The sequence below is a fragment of the Pygocentrus nattereri genome, chromosome 16 (genome assembly GCF_015220715.1).
Source record: "Pygocentrus nattereri isolate fPygNat1 chromosome 16, fPygNat1.pri, whole genome shotgun sequence".
NCBI classification, from domain to species: Eukaryota; Metazoa; Chordata; class Actinopteri; order Characiformes; family Serrasalmidae; genus Pygocentrus; species Pygocentrus nattereri.
In genome coordinates this window covers 20147786-20175379 of record NC_051226.1, presented here as the reverse complement: position 1 = coordinate 20175379, position 27594 = coordinate 20147786, and the positions used below count along the sequence as shown (strand labels likewise).

At 40.6% G+C, this 27594-nt stretch overlaps 2 protein-coding genes across 5 annotated transcripts; one reads left to right on the top strand and one right to left on the bottom strand.

The window, feature by feature from the left end:
* Positions 1-490: 490 nt before the first annotated feature.
* Positions 491-13250, top strand: dpp3 (dipeptidyl-peptidase 3). 3 transcript variants are annotated; one of them, XM_017698755.2, is made up of 18 exons: positions 491-565; positions 1201-1507; positions 1665-1754; positions 2725-2862; positions 3509-3583; positions 3826-3916; positions 4042-4172; positions 4290-4420; positions 5484-5542; positions 5620-5814; positions 5909-6021; positions 6861-6953; positions 7057-7119; positions 7225-7349; positions 8596-8716; positions 8902-9081; positions 9487-9649; positions 12426-13250. In XM_017698755.2, the coding sequence occupies exons 2-18, from the start codon at positions 1238-1240 to the stop codon at positions 12566-12568; spliced, it is 2181 nt and encodes a 726-aa protein (XP_017554244.1). In that variant the 5' UTR covers positions 491-565; positions 1201-1237; the 3' UTR covers positions 12569-13250. The 3 variants fall into 3 exon arrangements, with proteins under 3 accessions (XP_017554244.1, XP_017554245.1, XP_037401960.1); XM_017698756.2 differs by having other exon boundaries at positions 551-639; XM_037546063.1 differs by lacking the exon at positions 491-565 and adding an exon at positions 883-1027.
* rin1a (Ras and Rab interactor 1a) lies at positions 13110-26637 on the bottom strand. 2 transcript variants are annotated; one of them, XM_037546062.1, is made up of 12 exons: positions 26355-26637; positions 20781-20969; positions 20420-20534; positions 20236-20308; positions 20053-20144; positions 19003-19298; positions 18718-18894; positions 17239-17737; positions 16794-17102; positions 16499-16630; positions 16195-16361; positions 13110-15463 (listed from the first exon to the last, which is right to left on the bottom strand). In XM_037546062.1, exons 2-12 carry the CDS (start codon positions 20967-20969, stop codon positions 15149-15151), a joined length of 2364 nt encoding a protein of 787 aa, XP_037401959.1. In that variant the 5' UTR covers positions 26355-26637; the 3' UTR covers positions 13110-15148. The 2 variants fall into 2 exon arrangements, with proteins under 2 accessions (XP_037401959.1, XP_017554242.2); XM_017698753.2 differs by having other exon boundaries at positions 18718-19298.
* Between the last annotated feature and the right edge of the window lie 957 nt (positions 26638-27594).

Sequence of the window (27594 nt, the reverse complement as noted above, 5' to 3'; positions counted from 1 at the left end):
TCAGCACTGGGGATGAACCGGCAATCTTCCGGTTACAGGGCCAGTTCCCTAACCTCCAGCCCATGACTGCCCCGAAGACCTATAGACATATAGTGTCTCTCATTTGTACGTATTTTATCTCTGTAGCACAAAACGCTGTTTCACATTCAAATTCTAATCACCTTTTCAATTCCACAGGGCCCTTCCATCAATTCAGTTCAATTTCTTTTTTAAAATGGCTTAATAAATATGACTATCAAATACTACAGTGCCAAAATGCCCAAGTAACACACTTATTGTAATTATTATTATTATTATTATTATTATTATTATTATTATTATTATTATTATTATTATTATGGACCAGCGACCTACATACATCTGTATAGATCAAATTTGGAAGAGATCTTTATTGTTCGAGAGAATAATCCCGCTGTTTGACCGCGTACTCTGATTGGCTGTTAGAGCAGTCAATCTTCATTTCTCACACATGATTGGCTATGGGGCGGGTCTTGCGTTGAATGGATAGCGGAAGTTGGTGCAGACAGTGAGCTTGCATTTTGACAGCGTTGGATTCAGAGTTCAGGTAGAAAACAGATCAAAATGCTCTTGTAGTTAATTCAGTGAGGCTCGTTTGAATGGTTGATGTACACTCAGGAGGTAAAGTAGTGCATGGCGCGTTTGTTTGCGCTATGTAATTAAATAGTTTGGCTACCAAGTGACCAACCTTAGCTAGGTTAGCTTTGTTAGCTTAAACTGCTTATTCTTTGTAGCAGAAGTGAAAGTAACGTTAGGTGTCCGTCTCTGCGACTAAATGACCATATGGCCCTGGATTGTTGCTGGTTCCCCAGTACATGAAGATAATTGCGAAGCTTTACCTAATTGTATAAACTCTATGAAGTCACTTCGCTCCATTATTCGGCGTTATTTGCCAGCTGTAGTGGTACTGCCTGTACTACTGCATTAGGTTACTTAACTGTTTGCCAAACGAGATTGCCTAGCTGAGATTTGTTTTTTCCCCGGAGAAGTACAGATAATGCGAAACGAGGTTAGAAAAGAGTTAGAAATCATTTTTGTCAGATTTCACGCATGATTTTGCTGATTTGAGATTCATCATAGCCTCTCACCTGTGCTGGATCTCCTCTATGAAAAGAAAAAACTAAAAACTAAAAAAAAGATCTACCCCTTATATTTGAACTACTCTCTTCATCTGTCCTACAGAGCTCCATTGTGACTAGAGGAACACTGCTTAATCAACATGGTGGATTCCCAGTACTACCTCCCCAATGACATTGGGATCTCAGCTTTGGACTGTGGAGAAGCCTTCCGACTGCTGTCACCAAAGGAGCAGCTGTATGCACATTACCTGTCAAGGGCAGCTTGGTATGGTGGCCTCGTGGTGCTGCTGCAGACCTCCCCAGAGTCTCCCACCATCTATGTGCTCCTGCAGAAAATATTTCGGAAGCAGCCGCCGGCACAGCTGGAGGCTGTGGCAACTGCAGCTGGACTGAGCTCTGAGGAATATCAGGTTAAATACGCTCTTATTCTTCTGGTGGATTTATTGGCGTGTTGCAGATCAACTGAAGGACTGCGTCCCGCCACTAAAGACACACTTTACTCAAAATTCACATTTAGAACTCGTACTGTCGAAGCTGTAATGAAAACCTTTTTTTCTGTTTTTTCAGGCATTTCTTGTATATGCTGCAGGGCTTTATGCAAACATGGGTAACTACAAGTCATTTGGTGACACAAAGTTCATCCCTAATTTGCCAAAGGTAAACCATCCATTGCAAACAGAAATCACTTGCCTACTGATGGATGCTCTCGTAACTTCTCTAGTGGGCAGTATAACAGTTTATTTTTTTTTCCAGGTTTTTCTTTGTCATAACCTTTATACTGGTATGCCACAAATAAGCTCAGATAACGTAGCATACAAACACTGCAAAATGTGCTAATGTTTTCCGCTTTACCTGAGTGGCTGACTTGGGGGTGTTTCAGTCACATTTTAAAGTAAATAAAAATGCAACAGGCCCTTGCTCATCTCCTGCTGTCATGCTGCTGCACCTGAAGTACTGCATTGTGTTTTTGAGGCAGTGGATATAAAGCAATGTCTGGTCTTTTGGGGCTAGCTACACTTCCTCTTGTACCACCTGAGAGGCTTCCCGACTTAGCCGGCTCATATGAGACATATGAGGCCGCGGTCTTGAGGCCGTGGACCAGCCGGCACAGAAGCATGAATGACTGTGATGTTTCCAGTTTCCTGCAGTGTCTGATGGTCAATGGTCATACATGGGTCGCAAGTGTGAGACGAATGACTTAAGAAATTTGGCATAGCTGAAGTTGGCTTCTTATTGAGAAATTTCCATTTCACTTCAAATGGTGCAGCAGTTGTATCCAGATGCCCGTATAGGTGCCAGTTCTGTTCTTGTCAAGCCCGTGGGACTAGACATCAGTTCTCGTTTTTTTTACTTATCTTCCACAATAATTCCAGATTTACTTTGGTGTTAAAAGCTATTAATACATGTATGTATGTATGTATATGTGTGTGTGTGTGTGTGTGTGTGTATGTATGTGTGTGTGTGTGTATATATATATGTGTGTGTGTATATATATATATATATATATATATATATATATATATATATATATATATATATATGTATGTGCTATTTTGTTTACAGTTGCAAATATTTTATTTGAGTATTTGTGAGCAGCAGAACTAACTGGATTTGGTGACTCATGCAGGAAAAGTTTAAGGCTCTGGTGTGGGAGAGTCAGGCCTATAAGGAAAACCCTGGTGAGATTGAGACGCTGTGGAACAGCTGTTCCCACTTTCTCTACTCCCTGGAAGATAAGCAGAAACAGCTTGGTTTAGGGAACAAGGTAAGACAGCTTAAACCAAGCTTAATAGCCTTAAGCAATTTTACCCTCCTAGCTGTTTTGCAGCATATTATGCAGACTCATAATTATCTGCATCAAATGAAGAGGTGAGCGGTATTGCAGAAATATAACATGATTTAGTCATCATGATTTCTTTATAATACATGATATGTATGACAATATTTCATTTTCTGAGGTTTGCTAAGTCACGGACAACAAAAAAACATTTTAAAGTACTATTGGAGTCTAATGAGTTTTGCTATTTTACATACCACACTGCATTAATTAACCTCTTTTTTTAAAAAGTGAAATACAGTCCGTGTTCAAATACTGATGATGGTATCCACAATATGATCAGACTTGACCGACTTTTATTGCCACACATGTCAGTGGTTATTATATCCAGTGCATCAAGATGTAGTTTAGCTCCGTGGTATAGCACAATACACAAACATACTGCATTCTATAAATATACATATACAGCAAACAATATACAACATGTGTTATAGAAGATTCATGGTAAATTACACAGGAACGTCATCTCTGTGTAGCATGTAGTGAAAACGTGATTTATATTGATGATAATAATAAATATCATATTTCCTCATCTTAGCTAAATGTTTTCTGTTTCTGTTTTGCCTTCTTCAAGGGAATCACCACATACTTCTCAGGAAATTGCTGTTTAGAAGATGCAGAGCTGGCTCAGAAATTTCTAGACTCCAAGGTACAGTATGATCTGAGATACACCCTGTTGTAATGATTAACTTTTACTTCGCTGTGTTCAGTTTCCAATTGCTAAAACCATACACAGTAATACAGACTTTTTTGTAAATGTGCCAGTTTAGTTTCAAATACAATCCCATTTCAAAGAGAAATGGAGATTAGGTTACATTAGGAGTCCTCATGTAGCAAGTGTCCTGCTCATGTTTGTAATGTAATACTTTAATGTCTGCAATGCTCTCCTAGAACCTGAGTGCCTACAACACCCGTTTGTTTAAGAAGGAGTCAGATGGTAAACGTTGCTATGAGGTGCGCCTCGCCGCTGCAGTGAAGAAAGGTGAAGATAAGGATAGACAGAAAGCCTATCAATTCGTTTTCACTATTAGTATATCAGCAGAAAGTACTTGTTTGGTGACTTTCCCCTGAGTTTTTCTCTCTTACCTTCTCTACTGGCTGTTTTAGACTGTACTGTTGAAGGTGAGGCAGAGACTCCCTGCAGCATGTTTGAATTTGAGGATGCATCATTCTCTGTTCAGAGAGGAGACTATGCATTTCTTATGGAGAAAGTAAGCCAGAACCTTGAGAAAGCTAAGGTGTGTATGCATTCTGCACAAAAATTTGCTTACTGGAATCAGTGGGCTCTTGTAGATATGAAACAAATACTAATTGTCTCTTTTTGACTGATACATACTCTTATCATTGTCTTATAGGCTTATGCTGCCAATGAGAACCAGGCAAAAATGTTGGAGGAGTACATCCGCAGTTTCACCTACGGATCTGTGGATGCTCATAAAGAAGGCTCACGTTTCTGGATCAAAGACAAAGGACCTATTGTGGAGAGGTGAATGAGAAATGGCTTTCACCACATCAGTGTGGAGTAGGCTGGTTTTTAATAATGTGTATTTAAAGCTCAGTTACAGTATGCTTCTCATTCTATGACCGTCTCTGAAGTTCAGTACCATTAAACACTAGGGGGTGAAATGATATACAATTTTTAATTTGTGTTCAGAGGGGAAGATTGAATTTGATTTTCAGTATTTTGCGTATTAGAAATGTCTACAATGTCTAGAAATGATTCTACAGAGCTCTCGGTCATGTCTGGATTGCAACTCACCAGTTTTTACACCACATTTTGACTTTCAGTGGCACAGTAACCTGCAGGCTGTTAACCAGCTTAGTATCTTACTGTCTTGCCAGCTTGATATCTTTCACCATGTCCTAGAAGCACTAGATGCTTATTGAGGACGTCCCCTTCTGTAATAATTGCATTTTTTTTCTGTAATAATTTATTGATTCCCCTCTGTCTGAAAGTAGGGGCATCAGGAAAGAAGAAGAAAGAATAATTTAGCTAAGAATATTACAGTTACAGCAGGCTAAAGAAGATTATACAGTACAGAATAGATAAAGAGCTGTTACTGTTAGTTTACTATTATTTACAGAAATGGTTGATTTGAAAAATTCCCATTTGTTTGTTGTTACTATTTAGGAAATCGACAAAATGAAAAACCTACAAATCTTGAACAAAGTTTATCAGGAGAATCTTTTTAAACTGTTTAATACATCAACTTATGCTATATTTTGTATGTCCATTTATTATATGAAAGCGATCTTCTGTTGTTGTTTAACATGATCATGTGATGTGTTGTTGCTGTTTTGATTGGCTGTTGCAGGAAATTTCTCTCACAAAGTCAAACCACTTGCAACTGTTGTGACTGAGTTTTATGCCGTTTTACATTATGCAACTCTAGTGAAATTATGTAAGCAACAAGCAGCTAATCACAGTGTAAAGTAGCCTTCAGAATTAACCAGCTTCAGACATTTAATACATGTGTGCATGGATTAAGTTGCAGTTAATTCTAACGTTAGAATGTACCCCTGAATTCCTCTTATTCTCTTTTCCATAGTTACATTGGCTTTATTGAGAGCTACAGAGATCCATTTGGTTCAAGAGGAGAATTTGAAGGCAAGTTTAAATTCTCATTTTGCTGCATGTTACACTTGAAGCTTGGCAAGTCTTCTCACTTTTCTCTCTCTCCTCAGGGTTTGTTGCAGTGGTGAATAAGGCCATGAGTGCCCGCTTTGCACAGCTGGTGAGCTCAGCAGAGGTCTTGCTGCCTGAACTGCCCTGGCCAACAGCCTTTGAGAAGGATCGCTTCCTGAAACCTGACTTCACCTCACTGGATGTGCTCACCTTTGCTGGCAGTGGCATCCCAGCAGGAATCAACATTCCAAACTGTGAGTACTGCAATTCGGTCTTGCTTAAGCTTCGTGTTCCAAGGTCTCTTAAGTCTTCGCATATATTTGCCTTACTGAGACTCTCTTTCTCTAGATGATGACATCCGACAAACTGAAGGCTTTAAGAATGTGTCCCTTGGGAATGTGTTGGCTGTTGCATATGCCACACAGAAAGAAAAGCTTACATTCCTTGATGAAAAAGATAAGGTAAGTAACGGTCCTTTGATGGCTAGAATGACTGTTGGCTTTACACACAGCATTTTAAAAGTGCTTCAGTATTACTCATGCTTTACTTTGACATAAAATGAAGTTGTTGGAGATTGCAATGACTGTATGAAAAACAATAAATTCTGATGAAATACGGTGACTGGGGCGGCACGGTGGCGTGGTGGGTAGCGCTGTCGCCTCACAGCGAGGAGGGCCTGGGTTCGATTCCCCGGCCGGGCGGCCAGGGTCCTCTCTGTGTGGAGTTTGCATGTTCTCCCCGTGTCTGCGTGGGTTTCCTCCGGGTTCTCCGGTTTCCTCCCACAGTCCAAAGACATGCAGTCAGGCCAATTGGACATGCTAAATTGCCCCTAAGTGTGAGTGACTGTCTGTGTCTGTCTGTCTGCCCTGCGATGGACTGGCGACCTGTCCAGGGTGTATCCTGCCTTTCGCCCGAAGACTGCTGGGATAGGCTCCAGCATCCCCCCGCGACCCTGACGGAGAAGCGGCTTAGAAAATGGATGGATGGATGGATGGATACGGTGACTGAGTGTGGATTTAGAAAAGCAGTCAGTGGTCCCTGAAAATGTTATGAATAAAGGAATGAATGAATGAATGAAAGAAAAGGTCCTTATGGTGATGCAGGTTTGTTGTGACAGTAGTAATTACTGCTTCACACATTTTCTTGTGTAGTGTAATTTCATTTCTCTTAGTGTGATAAGGAAAAAAATAATTTCTCATGCAGTCCTACACTGTGCTATAAATCATACTGATTTTAATCTGCATTGTGGAGAGGGTTAACAGTTACCATAATTTATCTAATTAGTTTTTTTTGTCTGTAGGATCTCTACATCAAGTGGAAGGGCCCATCTTTTGAGGTGCAGGTGGGGCTTCATGAGCTTCTGGGTCATGGCAGTGGCAAACTCTTTGTCCAGGTAAGAGGGCTCTGTCTGTCTTAGTGTAAAAATATTTAATTTATTACTACAGAGACTAGGGTATAACTCTTAATCGTATAATGTATGTTTATGTATTATACAGGATGATAAGGGAAAATTCAACTTTGATCAGGCTGAGGTCCGTAATCCAGAGACAGGAGAATTGGTAAGTCTGTACTATTGTGTATCATTTTACCAACAGTACAGCAGCTTTGAGTGTAATACAGACATACATTTTTATTGGAGAGTGTGCTTAGTGTACATATGTTAGATTTCCAGCTGGTACAAAGGCAGTGAAACGTGGGACAGCAAGTTCTCCACCATTGCTTCCTCATATGAGGAGTGTAGGGCAGAGTGTGTGGGGCTCTACCTCTGTCTCAACAAGCAGGTGCTCAGGTAAGCCAACTGCTGACCTACACACATTCATGTTGTTATGCTCCACTTACATTGTCCCTGTATGCTCCCCACTTCAGATGGCTACATGCCCCTCCACACAGTTGAAACGAAGACTTGAAGTGAATATGTATGTAATTAATGCCATTCAATGTAAGGATCATCATTTAGCAAACATATTTCAAAGTTTGATCTGTTTAAAATTGGGCTGATGTGGTTTTGAGGAGCAGAGGTTGTTTATTATCACTTCTGTAATTTCAGTATATTAACATCCACCCAGCTGTCTTCCCACTCATGTTTTGAACTTTGGAGGTGATAGAACCATGTCTCTGACCAAGTTTCCATTTACTGCTCTTCTATCATGTAGCACCTTCATAAGTGTAACATTGAGCTAGGGCTGAATTGCGATTTTTGACCTATATTGTGATTATTTTCTGTAAATTAAGCTCCAGGCCTTTGTTATCAAGAAGATTAGCACATATATTTTTTAGGCTTGAGCCTTGAATGCTGAATATAGTGTGCCAGGCTAAGACAGTACAGAATAATGTATAATATCATTCAAATGGCAGCTCTTGGGATTTGAAAATTGTACTTTTTCAAATTGTGATTTCAAAATAAAAATGTTCAGCCCTGTATTGAGCTGTAGACACTAAATACCCAAACACAGCCTGTCTCCTGATACAGAAATGCATTGTGTTGGCTGGATTTCTTTGCGTAAAATGCTGAGTAAAATTTTTTCAGCAAACTAAATCGCTTAAATTTGACGCACTGGTGCTATTATGTGCTGCACAGCCACATCTGACAGGCACAATGCACCTTTTAGAAAATAAAAGGGATCCATAGTGGAGCGTTGCCCTGTGGTACCAGTGTAAAGGCAGCATTAGTCTTATACTATAAAATGTGTGCACAGATTGAATTGTAATCAGTCTGAGATGTTCAGATCTTTTCTTTTCCCACTTTACTATAATACTTCATACTAATAACGTTTGCTATCCGGTGTTGACCTTAGGAGGATGGGTTCCCCTTCTGAGTCTTGGTTCCTCTCAAGGTTTCTTCCTCTTTTAGGGAGTTTTTCCTTGCCACCGTCGCCGCTGGCTTGCTCATGGGGGCTCGGACCCAGATTTTCTTTCTTTAATTTTCTCTCTGTAATACTGATTGTTTTGTAAAGCTGCTTTGTGACAACACCTGTTGTAAAAAGTGCTATATAAATAAATTTTGCTTGCTTGCTTGCTTGTGTGCTTGGCTGCAGTATCTTTGGACATGAGGGTGAGGAAGCAGAGGAAGTGATCTATGTAAACTGGTTAAATATGGTCCGTGCTGGCCTGCTGGGATTGGAGTTTTACACACCAGAGAGCAAGAGCTGGAGACAGGTCTGCTACTGAACTGCTACTGAAATTTTGTTTCTTTGTCATTTTTTTTTTTGGTTTGTTTCTTCTCATCTGATGTATGCTCTGATTTTTCTTATCTGTTCATTATTCCTGGCTTTGATAATTGTGTCTCCATTATGTGTAGAACTCCTTAACCACTGGCTCTCACTGTGTGGTACATGTTGTAGGCTCATATGCAGGCTCGCTTTGTTATTCTGCGTGTGCTGCTGGAAGCAGGAGAGGGGCTGGTGACCCTGAGCGAGATCACAGGCGCAGATGGCCGGCCTGATGCTCTCATCACACTTGATCGTAGCAAAATCCACACAGTGGGCAAGAGTGCCATTCAGAAGTTTCTCTGCAAACTACAGGTACTTATTATGTGGAATGCAATGTCCGCCCCAGAGGTTATGCATGATTCATGGAACATCACTGAATCTTAAAGTTGTTTTAAGTTGTAAACTTTCTGACCTCCAGAGAATATTCTTCTTAAAATGAACATCCCCCTTCCAAGTGTGGGGTTGTAGACCATATCTGAGAGCTTGATTACTCATTTCATCTGAATTATACGTAACAGAATTTTGACTGTTATAAAGGGGCAGCATGACAGTAGAGCTGCATTTAGAATTTACTATAAAGCTGCTTGTAAAGTGCACTCTATAAATAAAATTGAATTAACTAGTATTCTCTGATGCTGCCTAGAGCTGCAGGTTAAGAGTTTGGAACAAATACCTCGACTCTTGTCTGCACTGTGAACTCTGACTGTTTGTGTCCAGGTGCACAAGTCCACGGCTGATGTGGAGGGAGGCCGAGCTCTGTATGAGGGTTACTCTGCAGTGACATCTGATGGCTCTCACAACTTCCTACAATTCCGTGAGACTGTCTTGCTTCGCAAGGAGGCTCGAAAGATGTTCGTCCAGGCCAACACGCAAATCAAAGGTGAACTTTCTCAGCTCCTTTCGTCAGTCTGTTATATACCATTGTCTCTGAATTTACTCTGTGTACCCTAAACTACATTCAGTCAGAGGAGGAGTGCCTCTTGTATTATGACATTAGTATTTTGATTACATGCTATTACACATTTCCTATATCCTGAAACATTGCTTTTGTTGTAAAGCTCAGATTTGTGTATGACTGGTGTGGTTGTTTAAATGAAAAGTTCGGCAAAAAAATCTAAATTACACAATTTACTGCTAACTCCAGATTTTGCAGATAAGCCAAGACGTATTTGGTGACCGAACCGTTATTCTTTAGTTGAGAACTGGAATTGAGAGGATTTGTCACCTAATAGCCCAAATAGTTTTGTACGAATACTCCACAAATGACTCTCAACCTGCTCAAACTGCATCTAGTTCTTAATTAAGGTCACACAAACTTATCAGTGTAGTTTAAGACACAGTGTAACTTACTGTGAACTATAAAAATGAACAAAGCTTCACTGCTTTGGGTGGCCATTTTAGACAACAGTCATAATTCAGAAGACTGACCTGAGATCACAGCTGTGTCACAAAAAGCACTCCTCCAGTTTATTTATGAAAACACCCTGGTTTTCTTTAAAGTCTACCCACAGTGTTTAGCTGCACAGCAAGGTTTTGTTCATTTTTGTAGTTAACAGTAAATCATATTGTGCCCTATATCACATCAACAACTCTGATTAAGAACCTGATGTAGTTTGAGTGAGTTGAGAGAAGTTTTGGAGGTGTATTTTAAAAAGGGAAAAAAATGAACTATTTGGTGACTATTGAGTTCCAGTAATTGTTAGAATGAGGACGTCCAGGAGAGTATTCAGAAGAAGAAGGCAGCTAAGAAAAAGTGGGATAACCAGAGAGATGAAGGAAGTAGGCAGGAGTACTGTGAGGCTAGTCGCATAGCGAAAAGAATGGTGGTAAAGGCAAAGGCTCAGGCCTATGATGAGCTGTATGAAAGGCTGGACAGTAAAGGAGTAGAGGACTTGTATCGTTTGGCTAAACAGAGAGATAGAGCTGGAAAGGATGTACAGCAGGTTAGGCTGATAAAGTATAGAGAGGGAAATGTACTAGTGAGTGAACAGAGTGTTGAGTAGATGGAAAGAGTACTTTGAAGAACTAATGAATGAGGAAAACGAGAGAGAGAGGAGGACAACGGGGGGAGAGATAGTGGATCAGGAAGTGCAGAGAATTAGTAAGGTGGAAGTGAGGGCAGCTTTAAAAAGGATGAAGAATGGAAAGGCAGTTGGTCCAGATGACACCTGTGGAGGTATGGAGATGTTTAGGAGAGAAGGCAGTGGACTTTTTAACCAGGTTGTTAACAAAATCCTGGAGAGTGAGAGGATGCCTGATGAGTGGAGAAGCAGTGTATTGTTCCCCATTTTTAAGAACAAGGTTGATGTGCAGAGCTGCAGTAACTACAGAGGTATAAAGTTGATGAGCCACACCATGAAGGTATGGGAAAGAGTTGTTGAAGCAAGGCTAAGGCGAGAGGTTCAGATCAGTGAGCAGCAGTTTGGTTTCATGCCCAGAAAGAGCACCACAGATGCAATTTTTGCGTTGAGAGTGTTGGTAGAGAAGTACAGAGAAGGTCAGAAGGAGCTACATTGTGTCTTTGTGGATCTACAGAAGGCACATGATAGGGTGCCAAGAGAGGAACTGTGGTACTGTATGAGGAAGTCAGGTGTAGCTGAAAAGTATGTTAGGGTGGTGCAGGACATGTATGAGGATAGTGAGAAAGTGTTGAGGTGTGCAGTTGGAGTGACAAATGGTTGGTAGGTGAAGGTAGGGTTACATCAGGGATCAGCTTTGAACCCCTTCTTGTTTGCAATGGTGATGGACAGGTTGACAGATGAGGTCAGGCAGGAGGCTCCATGGACCATGATGTTTGCAGATGACATTGTAATTTGTGGTGAGAGTAGAGAGCAGGTGGAAGAGAATCTGGAGAGGTGGAGGTTTGCACTGGAGAGGAGAGGAATGAAGGTCAGTAGAGACAAGACAGAATACATGTGTGTGAATGATAGGGAGGCAGGTGGAAAGGTGAAGATGCAAGGAGTAGAGGTCGTAAAGGTGGATGACTTCAAATATCTTGGGTCAACCATTCAGAGCAATGGACAGTGTAGAAAACAGGTGAAGAAGAGGGTGCAGGCAGGATGGAGTGGGTGGAGACGGGTGTCAGGGCTGATGTGTGACAGAAGGATAGCAGCAAGAGTGAAAGGGAAGGGTTACAAGACAGTAGTGCGTCCTGCTATGATGTATGGTTTGGACTGTGGCTCTGTCTAAAAGACAGGAGGCTGAGCTGGAGGTGGCAGAGATGAAGATGCTGAGATTTTCGTTGGGAGTGACAAAGATGGACAAGAATAGAAATGAGCAGATCAGAGGGACAGTGAAGGTGGAGCAGTTTGGAGATAAAGCCAGAGAGGCCAGGTTGAGATGGTTTGGACATGTGTTGAGGAGGAATAGTGGATATAGTGGTCAAAGAATGTTGGAGATGGAGCTGTCGGGTAGAAGGAGAAGAGGTAGACGTCAGAGAAGGTTTATGGATGTAGTGAAGGTGGACATGGAGATGTTTGGTGTAAAAGTAGAGGAGGCAGTGGATAGGGCAAGATGGAGGCAGATGATCCGCTGTGGCGACCCCTAAATTTGTTTAGGTTGGTCAACTACATTTGGGCTAAGAGTGAAATAGTGTAAATACAATTTTTGCTGAATTATTACTGCAATGTAAGTGTGCACCATGTGTTGCGTTTCAGGTGAGGCTGTGGAACTGGAGGAGTACGAGTCTAGTGCTGCAGGCCTGGTCCAGTCATTCATCCAGCGCTTCCCTGAAGATGCTGAAGAAGTGGAGGCTCAGTTGCTGGAACTGGCCTCCAGGGATGCCACCTGCTGGTGTTGAGAGGAAGACTGCGCCCTGAGAGCCAGCCTCTCAGACGAGCATAACACCACACTTAGTCAGCAGGTACACACTGCCTCGCAGAAATGATCAAATCGGATAGAAATAGGGTACATAGACCACCCTCGAAGAGACTGTAGGAAATATGCCAAGAAAACACACATGCACAAGGCTTAATGCTTTACTTGTTCTACCACGCACAACTTGCTGTTAATGTCTTTTGTTTTTCCAGCAATCTCTTCACTAGAGTCAAAGAACGAATCCATGTCACTTTTAAATTCGGAGTATGCGATCACTCCTCTGTATCTAAGATGGGACCACGGCCTACGCCTCCCACACAGATGGAGATGTGTTAAAGGATCGTTGGGAAAAAATGTGCTCTGTGAGGGTGGAGTGGGAGTAGCACTTATGTAATCCAAACATGTTACACTTTCTTGAGTTATTTTAAAACACATTCTACATAATCATCCCATAGTATTCAGTGTTGCTGCATCACATAATCAGTTGATTGTTAGTTAAACTGTGTGAAATGAACGGTTTAGTGAGATGATCCCCAAGATAATCCTCCAGGTTGCCATCGGTTTATTGGACTTTGATTACCTTGAAGGCTTGTAATGTCGAAGTGTGCTTTGTGTGATTGCAGACAACAGGAGTATTTCCTACCAAATAAAACTCATTTTCCAAAGTCTTTTTATATTGTTTTTTTTTCCTCCCTCAAAAGCAGTCACAGTATTACATTTTTCATAAGTGTAACAACACTTATCGTAAAAGAACTTCCAAAGAAGTATGTTCATTGAACATCAAGATTTCAGTGTTCTCATACTTTATTACCATAAAATGACCAAAAGCCTAATTTGATGTAACAATATAATAGACATTTACAACAAAAAATAAATAAGCAGTTGATAAATTGAAATAATTCCAGCAACCAAATCTGTCTCAAAACTTTACAGACATTTTAAAGGTATCCACTCACACCACAACAGCACAATTCAGATCATACTGTACATTATATTAGTGTTCTCAATCCTGGTTCCGGAGAACCGGAATGTGCATTGCACATTTTAGTGTTTTCTTACTATAACTCATACATTTGAAGGGCTTGTTAATTACTCATAAATTAATATCTGACAAGCCTAAAACTGTTCACAGATTTCTATAACAGAAGCAAGTATCCTTACTTGGGAATTGTATTTTATCTTGCAGTATTTTATATCAGGTTAGAAAATCCTAGACTACTAAATTGAGGTTGCAACTCATTTATTATGTCTGTTACAGCTATTTATCAGGAGACTTAATGGTGACTCTTCTAAATTTCCTTGGGAGAAATAGCATTAGACTGAAAGGAGACATGAGATACTGGACTTCTGGCCCAGATACAAATTATAATACTTACTCATACATTTAAAAGTGTTGTTTTAAATTAAAAACGTTACCATGGCCTTAAAATTCTGAGTGTATTGAACTTCTTATATTACTAACAATATGTTAACATAACAAAAGTCTGTCATATGTTATTTTGTTATTTGAAGTTCAGTGAAGGCAGCAGGTTACTTACATTTTCAGTTAAAATGAAATTATTTTACTTTGTGCGAAGGCTCTTAGTCTTGGATGCTAAATTGTTGAATTCCTGTCTTTAGTTCAGTTGTAGATAAACATGAATGTTTTTATCTTGGCAAAAAAGAGTGACTTTATTGAGATTGCTACTAAAACTCAAGAGGACAAATGTAAGATTACCAAGGTATTTTTCTCAGGAGAAATATCTGAGCCTCAGAAGACTGGGACATAATTCTCCATTGTCTTTTGCTCTGATCTCATTGGTGTCTAGTAGGAAGTATATATTAGGATCTCTTTGATTTGTCTTTTCTGTGAAAGCAACCAACTAGATGCACAGAGCTGAGATGAAAACACCTAAATGTAAAGAAAGTTATAGTAAACTAGACAGCTGCTGATGGAAAAACAAACTCAAAGTGCAATTAACTTGTCAAAAAAGTTACAAATATTGTGGTGCCTGTTAAATGGGGCATTACCCATTCCCAGTTTCAATTTCAATTATGCTTCATAGCCAAAAACAGAAGTTAGGACACTCAGGGTTTGTCCTAAAATTAGGACAGCATTTAGGAACTTGGCAAGTTGGGATGCTTCTGTAATACTATTTCCTAACTAAAGTTATAGTGACTATACAGATCAGATCTGGGAATACAGCCCCAGGATTATAAATGTTGCACTATACCAGTTACAGAGTAACTAAGAAAAGCATTACTATCATTATTCAGTTACAATTATACCTCAGTTTTATTACAGCAAAGTACCCAGCAGCATCTACAGTCTGTCATAACTTAGAAGCATGAAGATAAGACATTATGTGGTAATGTGCAAATCTACTCTTATCAGCCCTAAAAGTAAGAATAATGCAGTAAAAGCTGGGCTGTGAATTTATCACTAAACAGCATTTTCCACTTTCAGTGTTCACTGAGCCAACCAGACATTAAATTAGACTGAGTGAAGGAGCAAAAGACCAGACATTTAAAATGAATCTAAATGTGATCACACTGTGCGGACTGTCAGGTGAACAAAGCCACATTATGAGGCTTCTGCAGAGAGGTCCAAAGCACCCCCTCTTGTGAGCTTGCGGGACTTCATATCCTGACTGGAGTGTTGATAAATGAAGGGAGCACTACTGGTGCCCAATCCCTGTAAGTCCTGAAACTGAGCATCAGAAGGCAGTGGCATCAGTTCTCCTTCACTTCTCCAGTACAGGCCATACTCCTCTGGCTGGTCCACTCCAAACTTGACAGCGCAAAGTTGTGACAAAGCCTCTCCACTGACCCCTGCCTTCCACTGCAGTGTCTTCACCAAGCTACACTCTCCATCCTGGAAGAGCACCTTTACAAACCTCTGTAGAACAGAACAACAGTAGCACTTTATTAGTGTATTTTGTCATCTAAGCCGTGAGCTGCATTCAAAATCACTCACTGTTAGTCAAACAGTGAACTGTGTAGAAAGGGTGAACTGTATGGCTAAAAACAGCACCTTGCAAAAGTCAAAGACCACGTTTACTGATATAAATTCCAGCCAAAATCACTAATAAGAAAAGTAAATCATCTTTAGTGTCAGAATCTGTTTTCTTAACAGGGACACAACCTTTCAGTGCCAAAGCATTAAGTTGTCTTTTCACAGTGGATGGACGGACAGATCTGAAACAAGTGTGGTGCTTGATTTTCTCCTACTTAACAGTTTTGGTGGTCTGCCAGGTCTTGCACAGTTGTTAGTCTCATTTTAACTATATCTAACCATTTTTGGGAACTCCTGGGTTTTTCTTCTTTACTCATTTTCTTTTAAATTTCCCCTTCCTTATGAAAGTGGATTACATTCTATCTAATCTGCTCAGTTATATGTCTTGAAACATTAATAACTTGTACTGTAAATTAAATAAATGAGTGGTCTATGATTGATCATTCTTTTTCATTCAGTTTTCTCAGTACACAGTAAATACCATGGTATTTCATTTTTTGAGGTCTGAATAATTGGAACAGACCAAAGAGAAAAGTCTTGGTGTCCTATTAAAATTATTTTCATTGATTTATTTGGTTTATTTTATTAAAGAAGACCTAAAAATTGTGACTGACCTGTTGCAAGTTTCTGTCTTTCTGATTCTTGGCCTCACTGCTACGGCGGTGGCTCCATTCCTTCAGTGATTCCCTGACCTGTTGGGTGAGTCCACTCTGCGGTACAGTCTCAGGCTCACTCTGGATATGACTGAGGCTGGCATAAACACTGGTCAGATAGTATCCACCTAAAAGAAAAGTATTAGGTCAGAACATTTACATTTTGTAGAAACTTTTTTTTTCTTAGGAATGAAAGCAGTATACTGTGAGAGCACGTCATATGTAGCTTTTTAGCTTCATGGTTTGAAAAGTCTGATATTCATACCCTCTCCTGTGAGCCAAGGCGTTTCTAACAGCTCCATCATGTACTCCACCTCCAGAAAAAGCTCAGGCATGTTGCACTGCACTATCACGTAGGAAAGAGCTGGCAAGAAGTCATCTGCTCCAAATTCCTGTGCTGTTTCACAGACAAGAATATTACTGAATTGTATTTAGATGATTCTTGCCGTGCTTATCAAATTTAAACAAGATTTTTTTCAATAAAATGGTTCATGTATCTGCTTTATTCACTAAGTGCAAACATTTGAAATTCATTGCATTCCGTTTCAAGGAGTCCTCACCTGTATTATTTTTCATGGCTTTATAGATGAGCTTACAGATCTGCAGGAGCAAATGTACTTTGTCAATGGGTGAATATGCACATTTCATGAGAGACAGTTTCCGCTTTATCTTCTCTATGCCCTGGACATCCGGAACAGCCACTTGCACACCGAAAAGGTCACAGGGTGACTTCTCTCTGGCTCTCCGCATACTCTCAGCCATCCTCTTAGAGGTGCCGTCGCGCTCATGCAAGGTGTGGAGTGCTGCATAAATCTGTGCTTTCAGAGGCTTTAGTACACAGCGGAACATGGCTTTTTCCAGTGTCTGATCTGCAAATTCACACATACATACAGACATATTCAGTTGTTTTTTTTGTTAAGGAGCTTTGTAGTGATGATGCAGTACTGTTTAATTTACTGAATACAGTTCAAGATGCCTAATCTATGCAAAGTCTTTGTTGTATACCTTTCTCATCTTCAGGTACTAGGGTCTCAATCGGGGGCTCAAGTTCTCCACACTCCAGGAGAAAGGCCTTAGCTTGGTTGATAAAGAGACGCACAACCTGCAGCAGATCCACAGCAGATGTCAAAGACTGCGGTTTCAGCGCCTCCCTCTGCTCCCTCAAGAAGTCCTGAACAAGGGTTCCAAACGCTGTACACCTGTCACGAGAAAGATCCTCCACTAGCCTTGCGACTCGCTTTCCTGGCACAAAAAAGGACACAAAGGCTGCGCTCATCTTGCGCAGTGCAGAAACCGACTGGCGGGGAGGACGAGGTGAGGGGATGATTGGGTTACTGGTGCCCCGCGTTAGGGAAGGACGTTCAGGAGACTCTTCTGTCTCATCTAAACTGCTAAGAGAGCTGCTGCTGTCCAGCTCACTGAGGGACGGGGCAGACCTTTGTTCCAGGATCAGTCCTACTGCCACATCCTCTTCTTCCTCCTCTTTCTCCATTTTTTTACCAGCCTGTACATACATAAACAAGTTTGAAATGAAAGAATTAAACCAGAAGTGTCAAACTGGCTTCCTTCCAAACCACAACTCAGTATTGACATTAACAGCATTTGGCAGACGCTCTTATCCAGAGTGACTTACAATTTGATCATTTTTACAAAGGTAGGCGAAGGTAGTGTTAGGAGTCTTGCCCAAGGACTCTTATTGAACCCCTGTCTACAACGTGGAAGGCAGAGATGTTACCCACTACACTATACCAACTCACTGTTTTCCCTCTTCTGCAACCAGCAGTATACACCAATCAGGCATAACATTACGACCACCTCCTTGTTTCTACACTCATTGTCCATTTTATCAGCTCCACTTACTATAAAGGTGCATTTTGTAGTTCTACAATTACAGACTGTAGTCCATCTGTTTCTCTGCATACACTGAGCCTTAAGCAACCTTAAGATGGACACTAAGTGTTCTTGTTAAGAATATGTAGTTTGTTTAATTTGCCAGCTTAATACTCTAAATTCAACTCATAAGACTTCAACGCATAACCACACAACAAACAGCTTCTGTGCATTCAATTTAGTTTAGGGAAAATTAAATCTGTGGGAATCTCTCAAACAGAGGTCTTCAATTCCAGACCCTCAGTCCAGTTCCTGGTCCTATATTTGGTAATCACTGGTGGTTAAATGAACAGTTGATATAACTGATTTGCCATCTAATGTAACAGCTGTCAGTGATTACAAAATCTAAGATCATAAACTAGATTCAATGTCCAAAGATCTCTGCCACTCCAGCTCTGCGTCCCAGAAGAACCTTTCAGCCAATGGTTCTTCGGACAACCATTTTTGTAAATCAGGTGCAAATGTGAAGATAACCTGCATATGTTTTCCTAGATCTGCATGTATAGTCCAACAACCATTCAGGTTGCAAACATTGTTGTGTAACTGCTCCGTATAGGCTGATGTGTGATAGATATGGTGCAGACAAAGTCATACCTGCAGAAAAGCTTTGGGCAACTGGTAGTCATCCTCCTCTACAGTAGGAGAGAGAGTGGGGATGACCATAGCAGAGCCCTTCTTCAGCAGGGCAGGACAAGGCTGCAGATAGTCTGAATCTGCCTCGTCAGGTTCTGTTTTCTCTTCAGCTTTCTCACTGGTGTGGATTGCTTCAGCCTGCGGCACAGACATTCCTTTACTCTTGGCTTTTGCAAGCAGTGGTGGAGGTGGTGGTGGGGAGACAGGTGGTGAGAGTGAGCTTGAGTTTTCAGTGGAGACACGAACCTTAAAGCTACGTTTGAAGTGATGCCGTTTATGCATGGCGCCGCGGACAGGGTGCTCTTGCAGAAAAAGTGGATTTATAAAGCACAAAGCCCCCTGGCCTGCCCCCAGATCAAGCTCAGAGGGACTTCGTGTTTGAATCGGGCAGAACTCCTGGAACAAGGTCAAGCTTGTGCTTGTAGACGAGGTGCATTCTTTTGGGGTGGGATTTGGAGTAGGATCTGGATTTATGGGTGCATCAGGCACTGGTGGAGGACCATTACGAGGACCACGGAAATTCAACTGCGAACTCCAGAACTCTGTATGGAAAAATGGCAAGGAAGGATTGTGATAGTTGATTTGCTTGCCACGCTGTATAATATCATCATTGATATAATATCATCATTTTTTTCACGTTATGCTTCACAATATTTAATTTTTCTATGGTGGAACAGACCAAAAATGCACCAGCAGTGCCACATTAAAAATTTATATCAAAAAAACTAAATTTCACACAATGCACTGCACTAAATCCGCTTAAACAGGACTAACGCTGATAAAAACAAGCAGTGTTCTTTAGGTACTGACTAAAGTTATCACATTGCACACATCTGAGTTTTTAATTATCATCTCAAGAAGTTGTGGTGATATTTTTATGAAAGAGGTCCTCCTTGTTTTCTGGTTATGAATAAGAAGGTAAAAAAATGATTTTATTCATGAATAGACACTGTTTTCTTAACCTAAAGTTAAAACTAAATTAATTTTTTGTCTTTTTTTCACTTTTGTAAATCTAAAGGTTCATATATTCTTTTGAAATAGTATTTTAAAACTGATCATGGTAACACTTTAATTGGCTGGTCCATTTAAATGGCTTGTAAATGTTTAACTAACATCTAACCAGCATTTAACTAAATATTTATTCACCTTAAGTTTTTCTCAACAACCATAATCTCAACTCTGGTTCCAACCATAATCTTGAGTGTAATGCTATTAGTAATCTATATTTAGGAACTGACTTTCTCTAGATTACTCCCTGTATGACTTCAGTTTAGAGTCAGCCCAACTTGTACTCACCCACACCCATATGAGAGATGGATTCAAGCTGCTTGTGGGATGAAGCCTTGGCTATGGCTTCTGGTAACTCCAGCGTAAAGGGAAGAACATCCCTGAAGTAAAAGATATTTTACCACATATTTCATTTAAACAAGGAAAAAAACTGAAATTGACAACATCTGTTGGCAACAAGCTGCGACTTACCGGCTAACACAATAGAAGGCAATGAGTCGGCAGAGATCTGGAAAACTGATAGCTGAGCTCTCCAAGGAGAAGGCTGAGGGTTAGAGGGAAAACATTAGTGAATGCCACATCAATGAAATGTAACTGTTCAAAACCAAACTTATTTCCACAACTGATTCATTTGCTTTTCATAAAGAATTCTCACTTGAGTCCTTCTCTCGGATGACAAACTGCTTGACAAAAGACGGCATGCTGTCATCTGCCAGCCTGACACACAGCATTTTCTTCTGTGATGTGCTGGACTTTCGCACCAGGAAGCTCTAGAAAATACAGAGCAGACAACCAGTCTGTGTTACTGACACATTTGTTTTCTATTTTTGATTTGATTTTCACCCAAATGTCTCCAAATTGTCTCTGCCTGTATTATGTGCGTAGCATATGAAGCTTGTTAGTGCCTAAAATGCCAGACAGAATTGCCTTAGCCTGTCTGCAGGTTGCTGTTCACCCCTCAGTTATAAATATAAGTGAGAGCAGACAGTCTGAATGTGTGAGTAGATGCTCCTCACCCCGGGGGGCTCGCGCTGCAGGATGTGAAGGGCTGTGGCTGAGTTGATGGACAGCTGGAGCCACACAGGGTATGTAAGCAGCAGGCGATCCAGCACACTGATGCTCTTCAGAGAGCCTCTCTGAGGACATGCCCGCCTCTCCCCCACTGGCTGGGGGTCTGGATAATCGTACACAGGGTCTTCCTGCATCTAAAAGACATGCACATACCTGAATATGTAACAACTGTGAGGAATATACTCTAAACAAACAAAAGTGTAAACTTCAATCTGTCACTAACAAATATTAAATGAATGTAAATCATTGTGTAAGTATGGAATTAAAATGTAATCACATTAAAATCCACAAGATATTCAAACTTAATAGAAGAGCTGATGAAAATGTATAGAAAAGAGGACTTTGAAATAGGTGAGTGAATGCACCAGAACTGACAAATTATTGTTCCAAATATTCAATCAGCAATTGATTTTTTTTTAGTTTTGGCCAATCTGTTGTGCAAGTGTATGACATACATAAATAATTTCAGTCAAATAAGTGCATTTGAGTATTGTATTTGAGTGCTGCTACAACTGTACCAAAATGTCATAGCCTCTTACTGGCAATGTAACGCTTTATTTCACTCATCTTAACAAGGAACTGCTTTTTCTCACTTCTAAATAACATACCCCATTAAAAACAATGTTAATTATGCTTCAACTATTAGAAAGTACTGTAAATGTGCTAGTGTGTGTGTGAGGTTAAAAAAAGGCTGCCAAAAATCTGAAAAAATCATCTTTTGGCCAATTAGGCTGTAAAATAAATTGGAAATGGAACCAGCCATAAAAATGTAGGAACAGTGCATCCTTAGTCAGTAATTTACAGTTTTAATTTCTGTTACTTGACTGTCGTCCTAAATGGCGTCATTGTTTGGACAATGGACAAAACGCCGCTCTGATCGTCACTGTAAACCTCCCTTACAATAAATACTAAATCACTCTTACATTTTATTTCACTTCCTCTCTTTCCCGTACATTATGCCACCTTTTTTTCTGGAATGGTTATTTTCTACTCAAGCATGTGCCTTTTTTCTCCTCTTGACCTCTGTTCTTATTGCTTGTGGGAAACTCCCCCAGGGGCTTGTTCCTCCTTCTGATCATGTGAGGACTGAGTGTCATGGCCTGACTAATTCCATACACTTCATTCTGTAAAGCACACCATTGACTAAACCTGTCTGTTCTCAATGACAGCACATCTTTCACATTATGTTTAGAATAACAACGCAGTAATGTAAACTTCAGTGGTAATCGAGTTCTTGTGCACCCACATCTCTCATTTAGCCTACTCTGAGGTGCTATAACAGTTCTAGCTTGGCATAAGGTTTTTTTGGCATTAAACATGTAAGTTTTACAAACATGAGTTTAAAATGTAGTTTGAAATTATCTCAAACTGAAGCCTTGTATCCGGTCCCTGTGGGAGTCAGTTACGCTGGTGGGACGTGAATCAGGCCCACTCCAGTCAAAAGTCATCGTGAGATGTATTTTTATATAAGCTGATTCTATTAATATTTTGCGCCTGAGTTTTTTTTCTGGGTTACAACTGCATTAAATTATAATCTGCATGTGAATAGATTTACTATTCATTACAGATGCACCAATATGGAATTTCTTGGCTGATACAATAACTGTGATAATTAACACATCATTGTGGCTGGTACTGATATTGAAAACTGAACATTTTCTTAATAAATTAATTATTTTAAATTGAATTGGCTACACTACTGTATATGGATATTTAACATCATTTAGCACTAGTAGTGAACCAACTCTATTACAGCTAGACCTTCAGTTTGAGCCACAAATGCCAAGACAAGAAAATGAGAAACAGGAGAAACCTTCGCTAATGCTTATTTCTGCTACCATGTTAGGTCTTTATAGTAAAGTCTGTTCACTCAGCAGGTGTATAAGGACTACCTTCCAGCTCCTGAAGGCCTAACCAATGGGACAGCTCTATCTAGATACCAAGGTGGAGAAAACAGATAAAACTTTTTTTCAAAATTTGAACCCTTTTAGTTAGCCCTAAGTGAATGCGGGTGCACGTAAACTTTTTTAGTCAGTATAGATGAAACACAGACATTTGAAGTTTGTAAAAGATATTTTATTTGAAGTTTGTAAAAAACATTAACATATTTTTCTGTGAATGTTGCAGTTGTACTCTTTAAGTAAACATCACTGGCATTGAGCTGCAGACACTCTTTTCCATTGCTAACAACTGAGTGAAACCACATTGGATTGCTGCTTGTATTGTCAGTCTGTTATGTGTCTACTACCTCCAGAAGGGCTAATGCAGTGGTCAACAATCTTATCCACAAAGGGCCAGCATGGCTTCATATTTTCGTTCTACCCAATATAAAGCACATCTGACTCTATCTGTTTAATCAACTGATCTCAGTCTTCAAATGACTAACGTTATATGAGGTGTGTTCCTACTTAATTCAAATGAAAACCTGTAGCCACACCAAACTTCCATAAATAAGACTGGTGACTCCTGGCCTACAGCGACTATTTTTCTCAAGGAATTGGTCCTTCCCATTGTAAATCAAAATGTGATTGGTTACTTCCATTTTCTAATTGCTTGGTCACTCCCTAATTGACTAGTTAACTCTTCCTTCCTAATTATGCCCGTTAATCAGGTGTACAAGGTGTTCAATATACCTCCTGAAGGCCTAACCAATAGGAGAGCTCTATACATACAGTATAAGAAGGAGGGAAAATGATTGGACAGTTTTTTGTTAGGTGTTTCAGGATTTTAACCCTGGTAATTCCAACTGAAATGTAATAATGAAATAAAACATACGGCTACAAAACTTGCAGCGTCTCAATATAACAAGCACAATCATTCTGTTAAATACAAATATGCATTTTTCTTAGTTTTCTTTTCTTCTTTCTCTGAAGTCCTAGAAGACTCTGAGGGTTTCACACTGTTAAGAAGACTTACAATTAACTATATAAGTAAGAGAACTTGCTACATCCACTAGAAAGTGTTCACAGGTATACATGAAGCCTAAACATTAAAGTGTTAATTTAACCCAGAGACAACAGAGTACTCTATAGTGAGTACTGACTCACGTTGATAAACCAAACCGCGGACACTAAATGCAACCCACCCCCGCCACACACACACATGTACACACACGTACACACACTTCTTCTAAGCCGCTTCTCCTTCTTGGTACTAAATGTACACTAAATATCAGATTTATATTCTCAGTTTATAGTGTTACTCTAAGAATAAAGGCTTTGTGCTGATACATTTGGTACAGGCTTATTACGATTATGGCTTTATTAATTTATGTATTTATTTGGAAACCACCCTGAAAAAGTGATTCAGGTGAATTGTTGTATCCATTATTAGACAATTCCTTGATGAAGGGTATAACACAGTTTTAATTTCCACTTGGCATGCAAGTGAGAAAAGTGTGTTTGTTTTTGTGGGTGGGGGTTCAGAGAGGGGAACTGATTGGTAGGACATCTTTAGAGTGGAAAAAGTTTGGAAACCCCTGGCATAGGTTGACTCTGAGTGGGCTGGTGAAGAATTCTCTTTGTTATCAGCAGATGGCTGCTATAGCAACAGCGGCCTACATGTCCTGCTGGGCATTTCCCACCCACACACACACCCCTATGCTTTTTTAGGATTTCACGAAACTAAAACTTTCAAACACACTTCAAAGTCATCCAACAAGTACTTTTGAGAGCTCACAGAAAAAAAATCATCTCTCATCTCGTTTCAAAACATTAGGCTTATCTGGATTGTGTTTTACAACATATTAACTGCATGTTAGAGTACATTTCTACCCAGCTCCTGCAAATACAGTCCATATTTGAGATGGAAATGTTTCAAAAGACATGATTGATGGTGTCTCTAGAGTTAAAGGGAAAAGCTTCAGAGAAATAATACGATGCAGTAAATTACAGAGTTAGTGTTTAGGCTGGAGGGGCAGACCACAGCTCTGCTTATGAGGCGTGTGCTTATGAGCCTAGCAAGTCCAGGCATGGTGAGGTGGAAGCCTTTAAGTATGTGCTGTGGAGGTGTCTGTATTATTTTTGCGTGACTACCATGAGCCTGTAAGTGCTACCTTGCATGGCACATTATAGAAATCAAGGAAAAATGCAGCACTGTTCACACATGTACTGTACTGTCTGGTACTTGGTTCTGACTGTGTTGGGCTGATCACAGGAGCTTTATAGTATGGAGGACTACACTACAGTGTGGAGAAAGCACTATGGTGCAATCAGCTGAACAGATCCTTTAAAAGTCAGCTAAAACATCCAAGTGAACAAAACTTGGTAAAATCTGTTCTGTGACCAGTTTTTGCGCACATCATATTATCACACGTGAAAAAATGTAGGATCACGTGTGAAAACCTGCTCACATGTGACCACTTGAAGACACATAGTTTTTGCACACTTCACATGTGAAACATAAGTGACTTTTCTGTAGGAGGTGTTATTGTTTATATGCTCTTCTCTGAGTTTCTAACTTTTTTAACTTTTAAACACGTCTCCCACTACAGGTGCATCCATTTAGTCCTGAATAAAGCAACTAGCCATGAAATGAAGGAAAACATTTTTAAGACAGGCCTACCAGTTGTGATAATCGTGAAGAAGATGTTTATTGTCGCTGCTATTCCTGTTCTCCTTCTTCTTCCTGTTTTTATTATTTTTAATAATAGTAGTCAAACCCTTATGGGAAAACAACATAGTAATAGAACTGAAATGTACTATTTGAATCTTTTAGTATATTCGGAAATGACCATAGTTTACTACAGGATACTACACGAATGTTATAGGTTACTGTATGATGGTATTACAGGTTCATTATACAGGGATTAAAACGTTATAGATTATTATAGTAATATACACCACTATAGAAATGATAGAAAAACTTAGATCTTTTTGTATAGGTAGTAGTAGTACACGCTTCAAAAGGTGGTTGTTTAAGGGTTTTCTTAAACCGTGTTATGCTTAAATGGTTCTTTGCATGGTGAAATGGTTCTTCAGATTAATGGAGAATGTGGTGTACATGTAAATGGTCCTATATCGCACCAAAAAGCTTGTTGTTACAAGCTTAACATCATAAAAATAGCAGAACCATTTTCAAAAAAGGTTCCATATAGAACAAGATATAACATATTCTCCACTGATCTGAAGAACCATTTCACCATGCAAAGAACCATTTAAGCATGTACAACTCCTTGCCTTTACTAAAGAACCTTAAAGAACCCCCTTTTAAGTGAGAAGAAAGCTATCACAGTTGTATCTCAGCGGGCTGGGAGAACTAGAGCGAAATAAGCCCTTGGGATCCATTTCAGGGGATCCATAGTGAGATTAACTCAACACAGTCACTCCACCGCTCACACACACGCGCAGACTTTCCTCGACCTCGGCTCTTCCCTCAGCAAATGTTTGACCAGCGCGCCTCAGAACACGCGATGAAAAGCAGCGCTGTGCAGGAAGGCAGCCTCAAGACTCTGAGCCAACTTAGTACAGCGCTACAGACACACAGACGGAGCTCATTTTCCTCCAGAGAGTCTTACTTACCTTTCCGCTCCGTCCCTCGAGCTCGCTCAGTCACAGTTGCCCTCACACCGCTCCGTGACTCTGAGCTGTCAGCTCCATGAAGTGTCTCGGACAGCTGAACGCTGAAAAAAGACCTGAACGCTGGTGTTTTTGCTCACAGGGGAAATCTACAGGTTATTTCCTCTTCCACGTGTCCGAGAAGATGCCGTCCAGCCCTCTCCCGCAGCGTGTTTGAGAAACTGTGATTCAGACATTACTCACAGCACGTCCTCCTGCGCCTTTCCACACTTCTCTTCTTCTCAATGACAATCCAACAGTTTGCCCTGCTGACAAATCTGCGCATGCGCCGTCTCAACCTGGACGGTTCACCTCACCTCAGGACTAAACCCACTCTTACAGAGCTACAGGGGTAAACTCGCGCTCTGAGGACTAAACCCACTCTTACAGAGCTACAGGGGTAAACTCGCGCTCTGAGGACTAAACCCACTCTTACAGAGCTACAGGGGTAAACTCACGCTCTGAGGACTAAACCCACTCTTACAGAGCTACAGGAGTAAACTCGCGCTCTGAGGACTAAACCCACTCTTACAGAGCTACAGGGGTAAACTCACGCTCTGAGGACTAAACCCACTCTTACAGAGCTACAGGAGTAAACTCACGCTCTGAGGACTAAACCCACTCTTACAGAGCTACAGGAGTAAACTCAAGCTCTGAGGACTAAACCCACTCTTACAGAGCTACAGGGGTAAACTCGCGCTCTGAGGACTAAACCCACTCTTACAGAGCTACAGGAGTAAACTCGCGCTCTGAGGACTAAACCCACTCTTACAGAGCTACAGGGGTAAACTCACGCTCTGAGGACTAAACCCACTCTTACAGAGCTACAGGAGTAAACTCACGCTCTGAGGACTAAACCCACTCTTACAGAGCTACAGGAGTAAACTCACGCTCTGAGGACTAAACCCACTCTTACAGAGCTACAGGGGTAAACTCGCGCTCTGAGGACTAAACCCACTCTTACAGAGCTACAGGAGTAAACTTACGCTCTGAGGACTAAACCCACTCTTACAGAGCTACAGGGGTAAACTCGCGCTCTGAGGACTAAACCCACTCTTACAGAGCTACAGGAGTAAACTTATGCTCTGAGGACTAAACCCACTCTTACAGAGCTACAGGAGTAAACTCACGCTCTGAGGACTAAACCCACTCTTACAGAGCTACAGGAGTAAACTTACGCTCTGAGGATTAAACCCACTCTTAC